Source organism: Perca flavescens, chromosome 8 (assembly GCF_004354835.1).
Source record: "Perca flavescens isolate YP-PL-M2 chromosome 8, PFLA_1.0, whole genome shotgun sequence".
Classification (NCBI taxonomy): Eukaryota; Metazoa; Chordata; class Actinopteri; order Perciformes; family Percidae; genus Perca; species Perca flavescens.
This window is the reverse complement of record NC_041338.1, coordinates 23,498,989-23,519,471: the sequence shown is the minus strand read 5'-3', so window position 1 is coordinate 23,519,471 and position 20,483 is coordinate 23,498,989. Positions and strand designations below refer to the sequence as shown.

The following is a 20,483-nucleotide window of genomic DNA, read 5'->3' as shown; positions in this document are numbered from 1 at the left end:
AATGACATCTTTAAAGTTGTACAGCATCTGACAATCCCCTTTGCTGAACAAGAGAGCTGTGAGTGTTGCTTGTGTACAGTTGGTCAGCAGAATAAGAATCAGAATGAAAAGTATTCAGTTATCTCATTAGTTTCAACAGGTATTCATGATTAAATTCCAACAGGAGTCATTTGTCTTTTACAAATATTAAAGAACTGGCAAGACATCCTTAGAAATTCCTTTAATAAATTATTGGTTAATGAACAATGAGAATCTCCAAAGTCCTCCGCTCTTAAACTTCAGCTGTCATTACTTTACATCACTGTAATTGCATGATTGTTTATGATAGAAAAATTCAAAAAAGAAGTTGAAATGAGGTTGAAATATTGACAAAGGAGTGAATGGTGTTAATGTGTGGTTAATTGTGTTTATGTGTGCATTAAGTGTGAAGAAAAATTGTAAATGAGTGAGTGAGTGAGTAAATGAATGATCGATTAAGAAATAAATGTGTTTTACAATGTGTGCTTTGTTATGTCACGTCATGTCAGCAAATGTTTTTTTAATAAATATGTAAAACATTTGTGTCCAAGCATAGATGACATTTTCATAGGTTTTTATTTTTTCAAAAAGTATGACTGTATGTATAATTATCAATAACAAAATAACTAAGTCACTCAATTCTATTTGAAATATTTACATTCAGACGTTTAATGCCTGAATATTTCATGAGGTATATTTCTGAAGGTGTGTCCTTTTAATCTTTGGATTTAAAGAAAAGCCAATATCTGAATTAATTTACAATATAATACATGATACATTTATCTTTAAAAGATATGCATATAGGCTTTACATTTTTACATTAACTGTGACACAAATACAAACATACAGGCACGTAATTAACTACAATAGAAAACCAGACACTGATATGTATTTTTCTCCTCTAATTACAAACTGCCACATTAGAAAGACCACAGCACTGACAACATTTAGAGAAAAACACAGTGACATTTGCTACAGTGCTCCATGATCCTTCAAACGAGATGGTCCCATTGTTAATAGTGCTGCAAAAACATGCATTTGAAATGTAAGTCCAAATAGCACACAAAGAGATACTCAACTACCTGAGTGCACATTTAAGAATCTATTAACCCTGTATGTTGCATTTTAAATCAGTCACCGTAATGAAAATGTACATGCTTACCTTTCAAAGAGGTCTTGACAGCAAGTTTGTAAATTTGCATCTGTGGCATTGAAAGCAGTTGCCTTAAACAGCTTCACACAGTCAAGTGGAGGAACAAAGAGGATCCCTAAGAAATAAAGAAAAAAAGCTACTCAGTTACAGCACAGCAGGAAACTGCACTGCCAGTTCAATTCAAAAGCCCCTACCTGCAATGCAAGCATTGATGAGAGATACACAAGTCCCAGTGAGCATAGCTCTCATCACCAAAGACGAGACATCACCTCTTCTGGATGGGCATATAGAGGCTTTGAGAAAAAGAAAAATCATTATTGAGAGAGTATCCTATGGACAAAAACATGACAATGGATCAATAAAATACTCACATAGGCCTCCAATCATAATGCCCAGTGAGCTGAAGTTGGCAAACCCACAAAGAGAATAAGTGGTGATTACTTCTGATCGGACCTGAAACAAGAAAAAAACACAATCATGTGATGTTATTTAGTGTTGTGTAAAATAATTTCCCTTTTAAAGCTTTAGTGCATAACTTTTTGATATTAATGAACGTCCGTTACATTCAAGGCATTGCCAAATGAGTTGCTACAAAGCTAATTAAGACTATCAGCTCCACACAACTCTCTCTGTATTTCTCAGTATGGCTATGTTCAGAAGATTGCGTTGTCCGGTGACTTTCCTGCGCAGAAACTCGAGTGACGATAATTATCTTTTCTGAAGAGAGATCATCATGTTTTTTTAATCCTCCGTGTCCTCCTTGGCTACTAGCAACTGCGTGGAGGAGGGGCGGGGGCTTTGCGCGATCATGGAAGGCTTGTATCATGTGGACGCGCGGATGGCTTTGTTGACTGTTACTTAGAATTCTTCATGGGGGGAGACAGAAAATACGCACTATAGCTTTAATTCTTTTGTGCAGTGCTTATGAATTTATAATTGTAGCACACCCACTCTCACTTCAATTAAGAACATTTACTCACAGATATCCATTGTCTGTTGCCTTCAACAATTTCATCAAGTCCGTTGAGTCTGTTGCTCTTCAGTGCAGACAGTTTCTGATAAGCTACAAACTCATTGAGGAAGAGCTTAGTGCCAATTAGTTCAGCCACAGTGAAACTCTCATCATATGGTACTCCCATCATAAAGGCCACAGGCATGAATACGTAGGAGCAAATCATCTATGAGCACAGAGAGGCATGAAGTTATTTGGATATTGTTAGACTCACTCACAAAATCTGTGAAATGTGCGCATATATATATAATATACGTAAGTCCAAATAATGAATAAGAAAATACATAATCAAAACAAATAATATTTATTTAAATGTTAACATCTACTCATTTTTGTTTTTGAATGAGATTGTAATTTTATAAGCTCTTTTTATCTTTTGACCATCTGCACATTTTTGGATAACCCCTATTGATATTACAATTGTGTAAACATTCTTTTTTCAAAATCCAAAAACAAATCACACATCATCAAAATATCAACCTTAAGTTATCAGTCTTCTGCTGAAACGTACCTGAAATGTGATTTCAGGATATCCCACCATACTGCCAAGCCAAATCAAAGCTTTATTTATGAACTCAAGGATGGCAAGAAAGGCTATCAAATTTGCTGCAATGTTAGCAACAAGACCTATTGAAGCAGATGCTCCACTGCTAGCAGCCTCCAGGATGTTTTTTTCATCCCTAGGGAGTTTTAACAACAAAATAAAGTTATTTAATTAAAAAAGTAGAAAAATCATGATGGCAGAAGAGATGAAATTAAAAGGACAGATATACACACCCACAAGCCACTTTAATATTCTTCTCTGACTTGAAGGTACTCTCCTCTGTCTCTGGGTAAGAAAGTTTGGAGATGGCCAAGGCACAAGGAGCAGCCATTACAGAGGCTGAAATCAAGGCAGATGCATCAATCTGCAAAATACAATGAAATGTCATTTAATTCATGGCGCTGTGGTGGAGTTACTGCAATAATCAGCAACAAATACAGTATTTAATATTCTGCATAACTGTTGTTAAAATACCAAAACTGCAAATCAACTAAACAAAACCATTATCAAATATTAAAAAGTCCAAAAGTCCAATTTTTATTGCCGTTTTTGTTGAGCACCTAACATTATATCAGAAATACTATCAAAACGCAACACTGATCATGTTAGTCAAATCTATTCCATCTTTTCTTTTTTTAATGTAGTTGATGCTGATTTGCTCAACAGAGCAGAGTAGTCTTTTGTCTTCCATCTACTAATTGTGCCCTGGATCTGATAGCTAGCAGCTCTATCTGAAGATGCTTATTGACTGCTTGTCAGCAGAGATATACTGTAAAATATTAACCTTACAGGCAGGTGTTATTCATTGACCCGAATTGGTACAGCCTCTTCTGAGGAAAAGCATTCTAGATGCCTTTATTAGTTCCACTTGAAAAAACATGGGTTGGGCTTTTGGGCACAGATCTAGATTACCCAACAGGTTGAGACTACTTTGTATTCATTGGGGAGTTCTGTTCAGAAAGAACAAATATTTATTACGGTAAACCCCAAAGTTCAGTCCTAGGTTCCATTCTATTCTGATCTAAGCCCTGTCTAAAACCTTGTAAATAGTTTTTAAGAAATTAGATGGCTCAAAATTTTAAGATTTTTGCCAAAGGAAACAACCTTGTTTAATTCTCTTGTTAAGAATCTGAGAGTATACTTCCATAGTAATAAAGTGGTTTTAACCACTTGAAGAATTGCCACAGTCACACAAGTTTTCTCGCAGGACAACTGTGAAAAACTAATTTGTGCATTTGTTTCCCACTTGACAACTGGTTCAAAGTACTGCAGCAAGGATCTTCACCATCGTAAAACTGAGTGCACCTATCATCCCCCAGACACAAATCTATTTTGTCTATAGACTATAGATTTAAGAATGTGTACCTCGCTTCTAAAATTTTAAAGAAAACCTGCTTTTACCTTCACACCTTTACTTTGTTTCACACCCACAGATTGTTATTCATATACTATTCATTTTTAAATAACTCTTTTATTTATTGTCTCTTTTCGATATCTTTTTGTATGAAATGTGCTATATAGATATATTTTTATTTTTTGTATATATGTATTATGTGGTGGCATGAAAACAACTTAATCTCACCCCGAATGAGATGAAAGCCCCCATGACACTGCCTGCAATTGTGGCAAATCCGCCAGTCATAACAGCATGGATCTCAGATTTGGTCATGTCTTTCAAATAAGGGCGGATCAGCAGCGGAGCTTCAGTCTGATGCACAAAGTGGAACAAAAGAAAACAAGCAGAGTAACTGTAGATTTTTTTTTACTGCAGTTATTAATGACAGAGATTGTAGCTCATGAAATTTCAAAGCAAAACATAGTCAGACTAGTGTCAAAGATATTGTTACAAAGACATCAAAGTCTTGCTCAGAGTACCTGCCCAACAAATATATTGCCTGCCACACTCAAGGTCTCTGTGGGAGAGGTTCCCATCGTTATCTGCATAACCCATGAGATCTGTGTGGACAAAAACACATGGCTCTTGGTCATAGTATGACACTGCAGGCATAAGCAATATACACCAAGGCTTACAGGAACCTATGATGCAGTGAGGTACAACTTTAACCTTTCTTTACCTTTAGAATGAGCCACTGCATTATCCCCAGAAAGTACAGGACTGACATCACGCTGCTGAAGAACACAACAATGGGCAAAGCCTGGGGAGGTAATCACAAAACTCAAGTTTGACATGGTCAATTCCAATAACTTAGAATCTTGGTTAAGTGCTTATATTTAAGAAAGAATACAACGTCATCCACTTACTTGAAAGGCAAAAATGTTTTCGATCAGATTCCCAAAAACAAAACCTGACCCTTCTTTGGTATAGTTAAGGAATATCTGTAATCAAAATACAAAGAAGAAACATGGGTTATATCATTTCAAATTATTATTTGTCTTCAATCCATTCATTTATGACTATTATGTTGCAATTAAACATTCATTCATATTTTACAATAGGAAGTCATGGAACTAAAGTGGTAACTAAGTAGAGACAGTAGGCTGAACTGCACATTAAAAAGTGATTAACAGACCACATGCCTGTGCGCGCGTTCTGCTCCCTCAACCCTTGACTCAAGAATAAGAGTGAACAGTATAATAAAGTAGCTCTAAAGATAAGCATGTATGATCCACTCAAGTAAAGAATATTGCACCTTGGTAGATAACGAACACTGTATGGCATACGAGCAAAGTCTGGTATGCAGACCAAGAGCTTTCGGATCACTTAGATCGCACATTTCATAGTAATACAATTCCTAGATACATGCATATAAATGTACATTTTGGATGTTATTAATATAAAATGGATGGTATTTTCAATCCATATTCCTAATAAAATAAGTGAGTTTATAATGTACAAATTACCTGTTAATGTTATGTTTGCTGATGATTTGGGATTTGTATACCGAATATCTGTGATGTTAATGGGGGAGGAGAACTGTATCTTGTGTAATAATCATCAGTGTGTATCCTATTATTCACTTAACTAGGAATATGTTTCCATTATTTTTTCATTTGAACAAAGTTTAATATTTTTTTTATTTTTTTTAATTTAACCTTTATTTAACCAGGAAGAAACTCATTGAGATTAAAAATCTCTTTTTCAAGAGTGTCCTGGCCAAGGCAGGCAGCAGTACAACCACACATACAGTACATGCAAATACAAAATACACAAAAACACTAAGAACACAAAACAACTGAAACAGCAAATCCCTCAAAGTCAACCACAATCGTAACCAAATCAGGTAAAACATCTACAGCCAGATGTGACTGCCTTCAAGTCAAACAACATCCTCTTAAAAACGACCAATGAGACTAGTTCAGTAAGTTTCATGGATTTCTGTAACTTGTTCCATGTAGAGGGAGCAGCAAAGTTAAAGGCCTTTTTCCCCAGCTCAGTTCTAACCTTTGGAACAGACAGAAGAAGAAGATCCTGGGAACGAAGATTGTAGGTCCCGGTACTGTTTACATTGATATAGGTCAGAAGGTAGGATGGAAGGAGACCTAAAATAGCTTTGTATATGAGACTATGCCAGTGTTGAAGTCTCCGTGTTGGTAAAGGAGGCCATCCAACACGTTCATATAGTTCACAATGGTGAGTGAGGGCTTTCATACCAGTGATGAACCTCAGAGCTCCATGGTATACAGTGTCCAGTGCATGTAGACTTTTAAACGAAGCATGCATATATAAAACATCACCATAGTCAAGTACAGACATAAAAGTGGCAGCGACCAGCCTCTTTCTAGATTCGAACGAGAGGCAAGATTTAATTCTAAAATAAAACCCTAGTTTGAGTTTTAATCTTTTAGCTAGCTGCTCAATATGAAGGGTAAAATTCTCTGTTATATTAAACTTTAATGAGATAGGAGAAAGTCCTTCAAATTTGGTTCAAAGACCCTTGGTTAGAGCTGTAGAGATGCATAATATTTATGTCAAAACATCCAAGTTTAATACCTGCACTTGGGCTCCAAGCCAATCGAATGCTATGAGTCCAGGCTCCGTTCTTATAACAAAAAGGCCAATACAGAACTGCAATCCGAGACCCCAAAACACAGGCCTCCAAGATACCTAAGAAAGATTTTTTTAAAGTTAGTCAGTGTATCAGGGTGTCTCCATAGAACCTTGTTATTGCAAGGTAGCTGCTAAACCTGAAGATGATAGGGGCTCAAGGCCAAATGATATCCAAAGTCTTAGCAAAACAGATCACAGATAACTTGGCGATAATCGTCCATTTCGAAACAGTTGCCACCCTAGTCATCATTCGTCTTTGAGTAGAGTCAGTGGTTGACTCAATGCAGAACTCACCGCGGTCCTGTGTGCTGACAAGAGGAACACAAGCACAACGAACATGCACACACCTCCGAACGAGATAAGCTGCTCAGGACGCTGGCTTGTGTCTAAAGCCAGCCACAGAACAAGCAGGACCACAGCTGCTAAGATGAAAACCCTTAAAACACAAAAAAAACACACCTTCACTCATAAACAAATTCCATAATGTGTAGCTCAATTATCATCAACTGAAAACAAGACATCCACTCACCATTTTAACCATTTCAAGTTAGATTTAAAGCATCTAACTGCGGGTCTAAAACACTGACTGATGCTTTGTCCTTTGTACTCCTTCAAAAGTTCATATGATTTAGCAACAACAGCCAAACTGGTTAGGACTACAAGAGCGATGGCCCTCTGGAAATCCAATACACAGGCTGCAATGAAGTATGCCACATAACCTACAGGACAGAACAGAGCATTTGATCAAAAAACATTCACATGATTATTCCTATCTTGTTATTGTCTTCAAAAGAAATATCATTCCACATAAACAAACCGCGAGTGATTGTAACACAAATGAACAGACTTTTAATATTACCTGCTCCAAGTAAGCCCAGTACAACGTATTTGAAGGTTTTTGAGTGAGCCTTGATGTAATCCTCTGTGGCATTAATCGGCTTGGAAACTTGGCTGAAATACAGGACAAATTATATATAATGTCCACTTGTGTAAGAAAAAAAAAGTCTTTCACATTCAATTTCAATTATAGATTCTATATCGAGTCAAAGTTCACAGTAGCACAGTAAACAGCTGCACATATTTTTTCATAATGTGCATAGTACTGTACATTTGCAAAGTATAAGCATAATCCAAACTGCATAGGTTTAATGCTGTGCACCTGCTGTGATAATTGCACCCCAAATAAAACAACTATTACTTTACAAAGTGCAACTTACACACCTTAAGTATGATCCCAAACCCTTTTTTGTCTTTTTTGTCTGGCTTTTGACGCTGCTAGTATCAGTAATGTTGTCCTCCTAGGAACATAAAAGGCATTTTATTTAAAACAAAAACATGTTGTGCCATTTTCTTTAAAAAATGAAATGTGATACATACCTCGATTTCAAAAGCCTGGTTGTCCACACCATTTCCGTTGGTGTGGGCTAAATTTTTGAGTTGGACAACGTCGGTTTCCGCTGAAAAACACAATCATTGTTCACTTGTATGCAGCAGCCTTTGGGAGAGCATGCTTTAACTTAACAACTAGGAATGCCAAGCAAGTAAGAAGCTGTGTTTCTATGTACTAAGATAAGAAAGAACATTAAAAAACTAAATCCACAGAGTCCTTGTGGATTCATTTGTGAATAATGGTTCGCAAAAATACCAGAAAAACTGAGCTAATGGCTTACTCATTGTGCGTCCTCCTAATCCCGGCTGTCAAATGCTGTGCTGTAAAAAACACACTGCGCCTAGTCTGCCCTCTATGAAACAATTAATCATTAATAACAGACGTGTTATGTATCTGTCCCAAGAAGTACACATAGTGTGATAATACAACAGAAATAATGTAATGAGTCATAAAGCAACATTTGATTAGACGTGATGTTAAGCAAGTTTGCCAAATTACTGGAGCAACAGATGACAAGCTGTGAATTCTTGATAACAGATATGAAGTCATTGGGTCTGACTTTGAGCTTTTAAAGCCAATATGTGATAATAAAGGCGGATACATAGCAGATTAATCATGAATGAGCTTATCTGTAGGAGGAAGATCTCTTCCTGCAGCTCTCCTTCTCCCCTCTCTGTCGCACGGGCAATACGTGGGCAGAACAGCCAATAGGAACGCTCTCTGACCTGTAATTGACCAAAGTCTCCCGTCCTGTCTAGATTATCTAAAGCCTGAATGCAGAGCCAAGAGGAGGTGTAGAAGAGTTTTCTCTCAGAACACTTGATTTACAATATCCTGAAAGATTATTATGGAATAAAGTACCTACCACAGCTTTAAGTTAGTCATAAAAAGTAATTGTGCTCCTATTTTATGAAAAACACATTTCTTAAAAGCATGTGAATCAACAAAACTATGAATAGGTTAAGACTTAACTCAAATAAAAAAAATGTTCTTCTAATTTTACTGAATTAAAGTAACATTTTACTTTGTGCGCACAAAAAGAACATGAAACATGATATACTATAACCATTTTATATGGTTAAAATAGAAAGATCATGTCAGAGCACACATTACTCAAGTAAAATAAAGATAAGTATGTGAACTTTGACTATACTTTATAACTATGTGACATTATTAAAAGGTGGAGTCTGCAATTCTGGAGAAAGATTGTTCATATTTGAACTCAACACCATCCCGTCAGTGCTCCTTCAGAATGTCCCAGATTTACCGTCCGTCCCTCTCGCTCCCACTGCCTTTCTCTTCATACACCCATGGCTTTTCTCCTGTCCTATGCCACTTTGTTTGTTTCCCATTGACAGACTCTGTTGACATTGGCTGTGTGAACACTGTATTTTCTTTTAGTGCACACATACATAACGGACAGATAGCGGACTGTGAAGAGATATTCCCTGAATTAAACAAAAAGTGTATTGGATTAGAATCGCTGATCCCACCTTTAAATGCTCCTGTGTACATGTGCTACGACAGACACATAGAACCTTTTGTGTAATGTGAAATGAACTTGTATTTTTATGACAGAATATATCTTTAAATGCTTGTTTTGAAAATGAAGCACATTGAGGATTCACTGCAGAATCAGTTAGCCTCAAAAATAGTCATAGCTGTTATCTGGACCATTAAATATATTGCAGTGCAATTTGTACTTTACTTTCAGGGTGATGATTCATGATTGGATATAATGGTAGCTATTTGTTCCTTTCGCTGCTGTTCAAATTTGATCTTGTTACACACAAAAATCTCTGATTCCTCAAAAAATGCTGTTTATCCATGGTTCATAACACTTAAACGGGGCTCAGTCTGTCTGGATGGATATGACAAAACAAAAAACAAAAACAAAAATGTATTCTTGTTTAAACATTTTCAGAATGCCGTGAAGATCATAAAATGCATTAGCAGAGGTTAATGACTTAATAACAGATTGTAGCACAACATTAAACACCTTGGTTCAATAACCCAAGGTGTTTTTTTTTTTTATGGACAACATCAACTCGTTTGCCAACAGTTTTAATTTGACATTTTAGATGTGACGGTCAAAGCTGTGATTGAGAAAACACTTGTTGAAGTTTGATTTCAATGCATAGCCTACAATACAAAAAAAAACTCAGCTTTTGTTTGTTTCATCTCTCAAATAATTCCGAAACATAATTGCTTTTGTTTACAGTTAGCTTATTTCTTTTTGTATCTGATACCAAAGTGCAGGAATTGGTGTCACCCATAGACAGTATATAAGGTGTCACCACTGTACTCATCACTAGCGGGAAGGAATAGTATTTAATATTAGTGTCCCTTACCTCTGTCTTACAGGATATCAAAAACTAGTTTACTAATTTAATTTAATTTAATTTAATTTAATTTAGATTAGATTCAACTTTATTGTCATTGTGCAGAGTACAAGTACAAAGACAACGATATCCAGTTTGCATCCAACCAGAAGTGCAAAAAGGCAGAAAAGTGCAATGTGATATTCAAGTATCGACAGGTGGTGCATAGGCAGGACAAGAAATATATTGCAGTGTTATAAGAGCAGAATAAATATGGCTATGTAATATGAACAATGTATGAACAACATAGACAGATATGTGCAATGTAGTAGCAGTGACATTATAATAGTAGTAAGAATAATATAGATATATTCAGTGTATTAGCAGAATATATAATAAAAAAATAGAATAAATATGGATATTCTGTATGAATACAGATATGTGTGTGTGCTCTTTCCCAACTCAGAGGTCATGGATCTTCCAGAGAATCTAAAAACCTCCTCCCCAAATGAGACTGTTTCAGTTTAGTGTCAGTTCCAGATCACAGTATGAATTGTAATGTCTCACATTATGGAAAACTGGCAAATATTGTACTAGTTTCATCATTAATCTTATTATCCACTCAATATAAATAAAGCTTGCGAGGAAATTCTCGTCTGTGTGTAAATATTAAACAGTAAAACAATAGGCTACCTTATCTTTCTGTGTAATGCCATATGCTTTACAGTATATCCAGTCTGCTAACAAGAACAAACAGTGGAATTAATGCCTGGTTTCCTTTATTTACACCCTGATTATAAATTGACAAGGATTGACAAAACACTATTAAAGCACTGACTGCCACAACGAACTGGTGGATACTGAGCATAACAATGGATACATGGGTTGCTTTGCTGTTAAGTAAACAACTGATATTAGTGACTCTGATTTCGATAAATAGCTCTTACTTTAAATTAAGCAAAACACAACACAGCCTGTAGAACATCAAAAAAATCTCACTGTAACACAATCTTAATTTAAAGCCATTTTGATCATGCACACTATTTAACACTATATTAATGCATTTAATGTGCAGGGAATGTTCCCCATCTGTCTCTATATGTTACACTATTATACTGTGAACTTTTGCACATCCCCTGTTAATATATTTTTTCACATCATTCTAAAACAGTAATATTTTACACATTTGGTAGCCTAGTTATGTTAAATAGTATTTTAATAGTAGGCTATCTTTTTCATATTTGAATGTTTATTTTTCTATTCTATATTTATGTTCTTGACTATTGCAGTACTTTGCTTTATTTGTTATTTCCTGTTAATATGTTTATTGTATACACCACCACCAAGGCAAATTCCTTGTATGTCAAATCTACTTGGAAAAAAACCCATTTCTGATTCAGACTCATTGGACTTTCACCAGGTAGGGAGGGTCTAACGAAAGAGATGGAAATTGTTTGATCCAGTGTTTTGGGGGCTTGGCCTATACTAGGGACTAAATTCAGGATATTGCAGCCACTTCTACACTTTTCAAGACTAAATTGCTGGAGTACCCCTTTAATTACCCACAGATCAAGTTTGCCATTTTAGACACTGAGCTTTAAGAAATTATAGGCTAATATGAGCAATCAATATATATATATATATATATATATATATATATATATATATATATATATATATATATATATATATATATATTTCTATCACTGAAAGCAAGTTTAGAAGCAAAGGAAAAGACGGTTGCACGGTGACAATGCATGGTGAACGTTTAGTTATAGGGCCAGTTTCATAATTGATTATGTCGTAACATGACGCATTACCTACCTGCATGAATACTTACCACATACAATAATGCCAACGTTCATAGCAGCTGAGCCACTGGATACAATAAATAGCATTTCGCCTTATTTTGAGGTGCATGCTAACGTTTCAAGCGGCCCATGGCACCGCCTCTTGTCTGTCTGTAAGACAGCGCCGAGGGCTTAATCACACAGGAAAAAGAAAACGAAGTTAACGTTTAGCTTGTAGCCTAGCTATGAAAACCTGCTACAGCAAAACATAGTGCCCACAGTTAATTGGATATATAGCTAATTTAGTAGAGCTGTTAACCACAACTGGATCAAATGGTAAGGGCACTCCTGCATCGATAAGTGACTAGTTTATTGACTTGGCTAGCTAGCTAAATGATTTACGCAATGGCATGTTGCTAAGCTAGATTGCTGACTTTCTGTCTTGGCTTGCCTATGACTATCTTGTTAGCTGTCTTCTATATTAGCTAGCTAGGCTAACAGCAAAACAACTTTGACGTGGTTCGGCTTATGAAGGAGTTGATATTTGGTAACGCTCAGTAGTCCGCAAATTTTTATTTGCTCATATATGTATGTGCTAATGCATGCTTAGGTACAAAATAGTAGCTGCATAGACGAAGACCAACATATCTTGTTAACGTTTAGCTTGCTAGCTAAAGCTAACGTTAGCATAGAGGACGTCGCCCAGCTGTTATTATTCAGATTGTAGGCGGTTATTTTTGTTGTGCTGACAACCGTTTCTTAATCCCTACCTGCAGTGCCCACTGTACAAATTGATATTATATATTGCTATTAAAGCTAACTCGGTGCGTTTTTCTGTAGATTTGTGAGACTGTGCAGCCATGGGTGACATGAAAACCCCAGATTTTGATGATCTTCTGGCAGCCTTTGACATCCCAGATGCCACAGGGTTGGATGCCAAAGAGCCCATCCAGGGGAGTCATGAGGACACAGAGAGTCAGCTGAAACACACAGGGATATGTCTGGAGGACAGCTTATTAAGTAACCAAGCTGTCACAACAGCAGATATTCCTGCTGTAAGTGTTATTGTGAAAAACATAAGTCGCCAGGAGTCGTTGGAAGGTTTTGAACAAGCATTACAAAATGGATTCAATGGACAAGAGACATCCATTGACCCTGTTGAGATAACCAATGCTGGCTTTTCCAAATCATTTGTATCTGCTTTAAATGGGGGGAGTTCAAGAGAGCTCTTTGGAAAGGCACCTATTCAACACAAACCTGATGGAACACCAATATTTTCCCAGTCACTTTCTCATTTTAGTCCCATCTCCAGTCCTGAGTCTGAAGACACTCAGTGTAGTACAGATGAAATGTATCCAAAACAAGAGACACCCTGTTTCCCAGAAGCTTCAGATTTGGTTAAACTTTCAATCCCAGAAAATCCTTGTAGAGAAGAAAGTAGTAGAAGTGAGAAGTCCTCTGACATCTGTGTCAGTAGTGTAACAGATAAAACACCTAGATTACACAGTGCACTTCCCCCACCAAGCGGTAACCAGAACTTTGAGACAAACTGCAATTTAGGAACCACAATGGATGTTCCCACTTCTTATCCACATGTCAAATCTGATACATCTAAATTATCCTCTTGTCTTGAGGCTTTGGTGGCTCTGAATGCTAGAAACGATCCCAGTGAGCAGATTAATCCCAGAGAGTCACCAGCGGTTCGAAATGACTGCATGAAAGCAAGCCCCAACGTGCCTATATCCCCACGAAGCCCCAGAAGTCCACTTGAAGCTGTGAAACGTTTAATGAAACCCTCTAATAGTCCTGGAAGCATTTGCAGTGATAGTAGTGGCAAAGCATCCCCCGCAGTGGCAACTGGGTCACCCCCTGCCATACCCAGGGTTAGAATTAAAACCATTAAAACCACATCTGGGCAGATCAAGCGAACAGTCACCAGTGTGCTGCCTGATTCAGAAACAGAAGTTCATTCTGCATATGAATCATCTCCATCGCAGAGTATGATTAGTGAAGATTCTTACTGTAATATGTCTCCTCATCAGTCTCAAAATGTGTCTGTTGATAGCATTGTTGAGGTTCAAACTACAGGCACCCCAGCTACTACATGTTCACCCAAGGTTTTACGCAACAAATCAGAGGTTAACTCCAGGAAGTCAGGAACAGTAACGCAGTTCGCAACAGTGTTCCATAATACTAGTAGTCCTGTCAAACGATCTGCTGCACATCAGATGCAGAAACCGAAGAAAGGATCAGCCACAACAGGCCATACAACTAGCACCAACTTCCTTCCCAAAGCGATGCACTTAGCTAGTCTGAACCTGGTCCCTCACAGTGTTGCCGCTTCAGTAGCTGCGCGGTCCACCTCTCATCAACAAAGCCAACACACACTCTCATCTACGGTGTACAGCACTGTCCCACTGGTGCATCAGGTCAAAACAGCCAACCCTTATCCCCGTACGTCAATTCCCAACACAGCAGCAGGAACCCTAAACAGACTGTTGAACAATGCCAACCCTGTGCCTACATATGTGCCCAACCTGAACCCCCCTCCGGAGAGCAATATCAACCTACCACCACGCGGATACTGCTGCCTTGAGTGTGGGGACTCTTTTGGGGTGGAGAGGAGTCTTTCATATCATTACAGCCGGAGAAGTGTTCACATTGAAGTGGGATGCACGCACTGTGCAAAGACGATTGTGTTCTTCAACAAGTGTGCCTTGTTGGCACATGCACGGGAGCACAAGAACAATGGCATGGTGATGCAGTGCACGCAGCTCCATATGAAACCAATAGCAGAGGAACAAATGTTTGTACCCCTGAGTGCTGTGAACGTGGACTCTTACACTTCACCCTTACCTAAAAGCCAACCTGTCCTGCCCCTATATCCAGACAATGCCAATCGCCACCGACTCTGTTGCCTGGAGTGTAACAAGCAGTTATCTGACTACAAAGCACTTGCAGGCCATTACCAGAGGCCGTCGGATGACGATGTCGAAGGACTCGTGAGTAAATGTTTTGTTGAATTTTTTTTAAGGATATTTTGTTATTGTAAACAAAATATTGTAAACCCTGTCTGTGACAATCGCCCCAAGCCCATTCATTTCTACTCCAGGCATGAAAAATGGTCATTGAATTAGTTGACAATTAGAAAAATATAGAAAATGACCAGACTTGTTAAAGGCCCTACGACCAGTATGTATTTTTCATCTTTCACATTTGTCTTTTTTGACTTTTCTCTCGTTTTACTTTGTAAAACAGATGTGTAAGGTGTGCTCAATGTTGTTACCCAACAAATGCAGCTTCAGAGCTCACCAACGCATTCACGCGCACAAGTCCCCTTACTGCTGTCCTGAGTGTGGTGCCCTGAGTCGTTCTGCAGACATACAAAAGCATGTCAAGGAAAACTGTCTGCACTACGCTCGCAAGGCTTGGTACAAGTAAGTAGGGAAGCCTAAAATGCAGGCCCTATAACATACAGTACAGTGTAACAGAAAAGTGGCATCATGTGTCCTTTTCTTCCAGATGTCTTCACTGCGATATGGTTTTCAAGACCCTTCAAGGACAAAAGACTCACATTGAGGAGAAACACTGTCAAGTCTTTTACAGGTGCTCCATCTGTCCAGTTGCCTTCAAGACTTCTGACAGCTGTGAAGGGCATTTAAAAAACAAACACAGTGCAAGCAAAATATCCCCTCTGTAAGTCAACACCTCATGATCTGACAGTTGAAAGTTGTACATTTCTTTTCACAGTTAATTTGAACAGTTTTCTCTTTTTTGCAGGTTAATATTTAAGTGTTCGTGTGAGACAGTTTTCAAGAAAAAGCAGTTACTGTTTCAGCATTTCCATCAGAATGCCAACAAGCGTGTTACGTGTGTCTTCAAGTGTCCAGAATGCAACTCTGTCTTTTCACAAAAGAAGCTGTTAATGCAGCACTTCAAGGTTAGGCCTGATTTTTATATAGACATTTTGTATGTTGGTTTTAAGTCCCTGCAAGTGACTGATTTGGCATGTATTTGCGGGTTGAATTTTATTGGGGTTGTCTAACTACGTGTCAATCACTGCTCATGCACACGCATTATTTCTCTCTTGTGGGGGGAGGGGCTTAGGAGACCGTTTTGGGCTTTAGCAGGAAGGGGGGAGGGACCGAGAAGTTGTCGAATTTTTTGGCTAAGTACTGGATCTTTGCAATCCTACCTACAGCACCTTTTTAAATAACTTATGACCTATAGTGCATGATCATTAAAGAGAGAGGACAAGGTCTTTTAATTTGTTATACATGGATTTTTCCCATGTATTTTCTGTTTTACAGGGTGTTCATGTAGGAAACACGACAGCAGAGACTGAGGAGAAAAGTAAACAAACCGAAAATCCTGACTGGAACCAGGATGTTCATTCTGTCCAACAACAGATGAGTCAAAGCCCTGTTAAACACACAGATAGTCCCAGGAAAAAGGCTGAGCAGGACAAAAGACCTTGTGTGAAGCCCACCGGCTGGACGTGTGGGGAGTGTCTCCAGTGGTTCCCTGAACGAGACTCCTATGTTTCTCACGTGAAGACCAACCACGGAAGGGTGAGAGATCACAAATTTCCCATGCTGGAATGTGTCAGCGTTCAACCAAAACATGAATGACTGCTGCGCTTGCTTGTAATAGAATACTATAGCAATGCGAAAGTTCAGTAGAGCACACGGCTTGTGCAGAGTCGTGTAATTATGACTGTATGACTTTTCATAAACAGCTGAAGGAGCGGCGGTGCGTGGTGTACATAGTGGAAACCCTGTTGGGCGTCGGCCCTATTTCTGATATCGTGGCGGCAGAAATGTTACCGTGGCTGGCAGCCGCGGTAATATCAACATAGAGGAAACGCTGGATATTGATGTTCATTGTGTCCTGATATGTCAAGTTGCTAAATGTCTTATCCAAGCACCCAGATTCACTTTTATCTGCTGTTTGTATTCTACTAATGAAGGTGTTTGTGCTCTCAGTTAGCATGCTTAAAGGGAAATCCAGACCAACAGAGTTATTTGAAGTGTTATTAGTTCGCCAGTTGTCCATCTCACAGAACAGATACCGGAGATACAGCTCTGGAGATTTTTACTAATATATCAGTCCACACAGACTCATAGAGGGACATGTGTGACATGCACCAATACATTAACCTCTCCCAGTGTAGGTTTTTTCTTTGAGGCATCTAGTAAAGCGTAATCCATATAGACAGCTATTCATATCACATCGGCTGTGTAGCGAAAGCAGTACATGGGCAGACCAGCAGCATCAGTCCTCCGTCTGGGGTCTACATAAGATGCGTTTAAGCACCGTATTGAGTGTAGGTCACCTGTGTTTGGCAGCTGCGTGCAAGGCCCAACACCACATGAATCAACATAGTTACAAGCGTAAAACAAAAGAAAATAGACTTAAAAATACACTTTATAGTGTATGTATTAAAGCATGAGTGAAACTTGAGCTGTTACGCAGCCTGTGTAGATACCTGTGTAGATTAAAATAGAAGTCTATTTGTTATATCAAACGCAGGTAAGACAGACATCTGCGTATGGACTGAAACGCCTCCTGTGTGGACACGCCTTAGGCCTATGTGCTGTGAACCTCTGAACTATATGTACAACAATTGAGCCACGCCTCCAGTTTCACAATGTGCTTTCAGATTAATTGTGAGCATATTTTATTCTGTTGGTCAGGGTAACAACAGGGTAAATGAGGAAATAGTTCTGAGGACAGGGCGTCTTGTACCTGAGGTCAGAGAGCGTGTTGTGTGAATTATGAACGCATTATTCATAATTACCGTTGAAGAAACCTTTTTGTCAAGCTTGTATCATCACACTGTTTTTTTTTTTTTCTTCTACCGTTTTATTTTTACCTCGTTTTTTTTGTTTCCAACAGTCAGTGAAGAAGTATCCATGTCAACATTGTGAGCAGTCTTTCAACTCTACAAACAGTCTGAGAAGACATCTTCGCAATGACCACGATGGAAAAAAGAAAATTTACACTTGCTGGTAAGATTTTTATGTTTGAAAATAAACAAATCATTGCTGTGACAGTCCAGGTGCAGTAGGTAAAACTTATAAAACTAACTTTCTGTCATTTGCTGAAACTGACCCTATGTTCGAGCAGAACTACATAAAGCAGAAAATAAAGAAATTAAAAATCTGGCTCCTCTGCACCACCTACAGCCTGTGTGCGATTTGCAATTTTTTTTTTACGTTTTACCAAATTAACCAGGAAATACTTTACACTTTAGGTATTGCACAGATACAAAGACAATATTCACAACGAGTGTGATGTTGAAGAACCACATCAGTCTAATGCATGGAATAAAAAATCCTGATCTTGGCCAAATGTCAAAAACAGCGATCCAGGAATCAAAAAAGGCTTTGGGCAAGGTAGGTTATTATTAATTCTTTAACACAAACAACAACATCATAGCTGCAGGCACAAATACAAATGTTAGGAATCTTACATCATTTTAAAGTGTGTGGCTTTCTGTGATTTGCAGGGGCATGTATCAGAAAGACCTGCGGTGGACACACAGGAGGAGGGCCAGAATTGCACTTTTAGTCTTGAGTCTCCTCCAGCGAAACGTCTGAAAACTCAGTTCCGCTGTTCAAAATGCGGTTTCGTCACCGAGGACAGTGCACAGTTCCAGCAGCATATACCACAGCATAAAACTGATGAAAACACTCCTCAGTGCCTTCACTGTGGCTTGTGTTTCACATCTGTGCTGTCTCTCAACAGACATCTTTTCATTGTACACAAAGTCAAAGATCCCGAGGAAGGCGATAAAGAAGGAGCGGAGGACGGGGCTGACGTGAGGGAGAATGAGCAGGTTAATCACCCAGTTAGATCGGCAGATACCGATGAGGTCAATGACTTGTTACCAGAGCTAAATGAACCTGAGCCCCATCAGGCTGGAGAGCCAGCAAGTCGGCACTGTGGCAAGACCTCAGACTGTAATTTAAAACTGAGCACTCCCTCTCAGACACAAGCAGTCTCTCTCCGGTAGTGACACCTCTTTAAAGCTGCTTTAATATCTTCAGTTTTCATGTGAAAGTAACAGGGGGGTGCTTGATGTTCTGCCTGGAAATGTTTGGGCCTTTAATTTTTTTTTTTTTTTTTTTTTTCTCTCAAGTTATTCAGAGGCCGTGCAGTATATTCAAGCAGATCCTTAACATTTAATGAATACCAGTATTTTTCATAAATGAAAGGACACATAAATATTCATTTTTCAGTTATTTTTATTTACCTTTGCATGCTAATATATTCATCTTGCCTTTTAGATATACTGTAACTGCACACCTATTACAGCTGAAGCTTTTTCTTTTTTTTTTTTTTTACCCAAAATGTTCCATCCGCCCTGACAAGAGACTCAGGAATGTCTTTTAGTGTTTAGGTCTGGTGTTCATTGATGTAACAGTGAAGAGGTGGCTTTTTGTCTTTAAAGTCAACGTTTTTTTTCTTCCTTTTTTTATTGCTTGAATTTTGTATTTAATGCTACACACTATTACCTGAATATGTTTCAGGTTGCCGTTTTTATGACATTACTGTGTTGCAATTTATTTGCAGTACAATGCTAGAGTTTTAGTTGCCATTTATTTCAAAACATACTTTATAGTTTGGTATTCATTTAAAGACGTATTTCTGCATTCTTGGTGAACAGTTATTCATAAAACTATCCTGTGAGATTAAATACAGGTGAGTTTCCTTGCTAAGCAAAGTCTACCAAAGTTAGGCTACACATAAGATTTGAGACTTTCTTTTTACTATTTAAGCATTCTGAAATGCTTTTGTCTCCGTTTATTGGATGGGTTTGATTTGTGGGTGCTTGTTCTCCCAGATCTGGCCTTTTTTTTTTTTTTTTTTTTTTTTTTTTTGAATGAGTGTTAAGGGGAAACATGGAGAGGTATTGAATGTGCGGTGCAGCAGTATTGAAAATACCTCAAATTGCCAGAAGTGTATTTTTCAGGCAACAGTTAACAGTCGATGTAATGTCAAATCAGGGTACATTGTTTTGGATAATCCAGAGCAGGTGTGAAAGTGAAGTTTGGTGGCGTATCGGAGATAGTGTTTTATGAACCAGGACCTGCTAACATGAGGATAATAATACTAGTAGTTTGTTGGAATTTGTTAAATCCATGATGACTTCAAAGGATAGAAATCTTAGATAATAGGGCACTTCTTGTTTGCATGTCCTGATTTGTAAAGCAGCACCTCTTGTTTTGTAACTAATACAT

The 20,483-nt window shown here is 38.1% G+C and overlaps 2 protein-coding genes across 6 annotated transcripts; one reads left to right on the top strand and one right to left on the bottom strand.

Moving 5' to 3' along the window:
• Positions 1 to 658: 658 nt before the first annotated feature.
• slc28a1 (solute carrier family 28 member 1) lies at positions 659 to 12,392 on the bottom strand. Of its 3 annotated transcripts, XM_028585414.1 has the most exons (20): positions 12,288 to 12,374; positions 9,394 to 9,453; positions 8,407 to 8,896; positions 8,114 to 8,193; positions 7,958 to 8,034; positions 7,596 to 7,687; positions 7,266 to 7,455; positions 7,031 to 7,172; positions 6,680 to 6,793; positions 4,990 to 5,064; positions 4,803 to 4,883; positions 4,603 to 4,683; positions 4,310 to 4,435; positions 2,961 to 3,091; positions 2,695 to 2,863; positions 2,152 to 2,349; positions 1,543 to 1,624; positions 1,366 to 1,464; positions 1,181 to 1,286; positions 659 to 1,040 (listed from the first exon to the last, which is right to left on the bottom strand). In XM_028585414.1, the coding sequence occupies exons 3-20, from the start codon at positions 8,408 to 8,410 to the stop codon at positions 920 to 922; spliced, it is 1,968 nt and encodes a 655-aa protein (XP_028441215.1). In that variant the 5' UTR covers positions 8,411 to 8,896; positions 9,394 to 9,453; positions 12,288 to 12,374; the 3' UTR covers positions 659 to 919. The 3 variants fall into 3 exon arrangements, with proteins under 3 accessions (XP_028441215.1, XP_028441213.1, XP_028441214.1); XM_028585412.1 differs by lacking the exons at positions 8,407 to 8,896; positions 9,394 to 9,453 and having other exon boundaries at positions 12,288 to 12,392; XM_028585413.1 differs by lacking the exons at positions 9,394 to 9,453; positions 12,288 to 12,374 and having other exon boundaries at positions 8,407 to 9,121.
• On the top strand, positions 12,381 to 20,117 carry znf592 (zinc finger protein 592). Of its 3 annotated transcripts, XM_028585411.1 has the most exons (10): positions 12,381 to 12,573; positions 13,078 to 13,292; positions 15,127 to 15,239; positions 15,537 to 15,674; positions 15,760 to 15,933; positions 16,018 to 16,177; positions 16,548 to 16,808; positions 18,136 to 18,248; positions 18,494 to 18,635; positions 18,749 to 20,117. In XM_028585411.1, exons 2-10 carry the CDS (start codon positions 13,098 to 13,100, stop codon positions 19,253 to 19,255), a joined length of 1,803 nt encoding a protein of 600 aa, XP_028441212.1. In that variant the 5' UTR covers positions 12,381 to 12,573; positions 13,078 to 13,097; the 3' UTR covers positions 19,256 to 20,117. The 3 variants fall into 3 exon arrangements, with proteins under 3 accessions (XP_028441212.1, XP_028441210.1, XP_028441211.1); XM_028585409.1 differs by having other exon boundaries at positions 13,078 to 15,239; positions 15,496 to 15,674; XM_028585410.1 differs by lacking the exons at positions 15,760 to 15,933; positions 16,018 to 16,177; positions 16,548 to 16,808; ... (1 more) ...; positions 18,494 to 18,635; positions 18,749 to 20,117 and having other exon boundaries at positions 13,078 to 15,239; positions 15,537 to 15,668.
• Positions 20,118 to 20,483: the final 366 nt, after the last annotated feature.

Coding starts and splice junctions, on each gene's coding strand:
- slc28a1 (XM_028585412.1), bottom strand. CDS start 12,345: ATGCTATTTATTGTATCCAGTGGCTCAGCTGCTATGAACGTTGGCATT. Junction 2,864..2,960: donor AATATTAAAGTGGCTTGTGG/GTGTGTATATCT, acceptor AAAACTCCCTAG/GGATGAAAAAAACATCCTGG. Junction 1,287..1,365: donor CATCAATGCTTGCATTGCAG/GTAGGGGCTTTT, acceptor TTTATTTCTTAG/GGATCCTCTTTGTTCCTCCA.
- znf592 (XM_028585409.1), top strand. CDS start 13,098: ATGGGTGACATGAAAACCCCAGATTTTGATGATCTTCTGGCAGCCTTT. Junction 15,240..15,495: donor ATGACGATGTCGAAGGACTC/GTGAGTAAATGT, acceptor TTTGTAAAACAG/ATGTGTAAGGTGTGCTCAAT. Junction 18,249..18,493: donor AAGAAAATTTACACTTGCTG/GTAAGATTTTTA, acceptor TTTACACTTTAG/GTATTGCACAGATACAAAGA.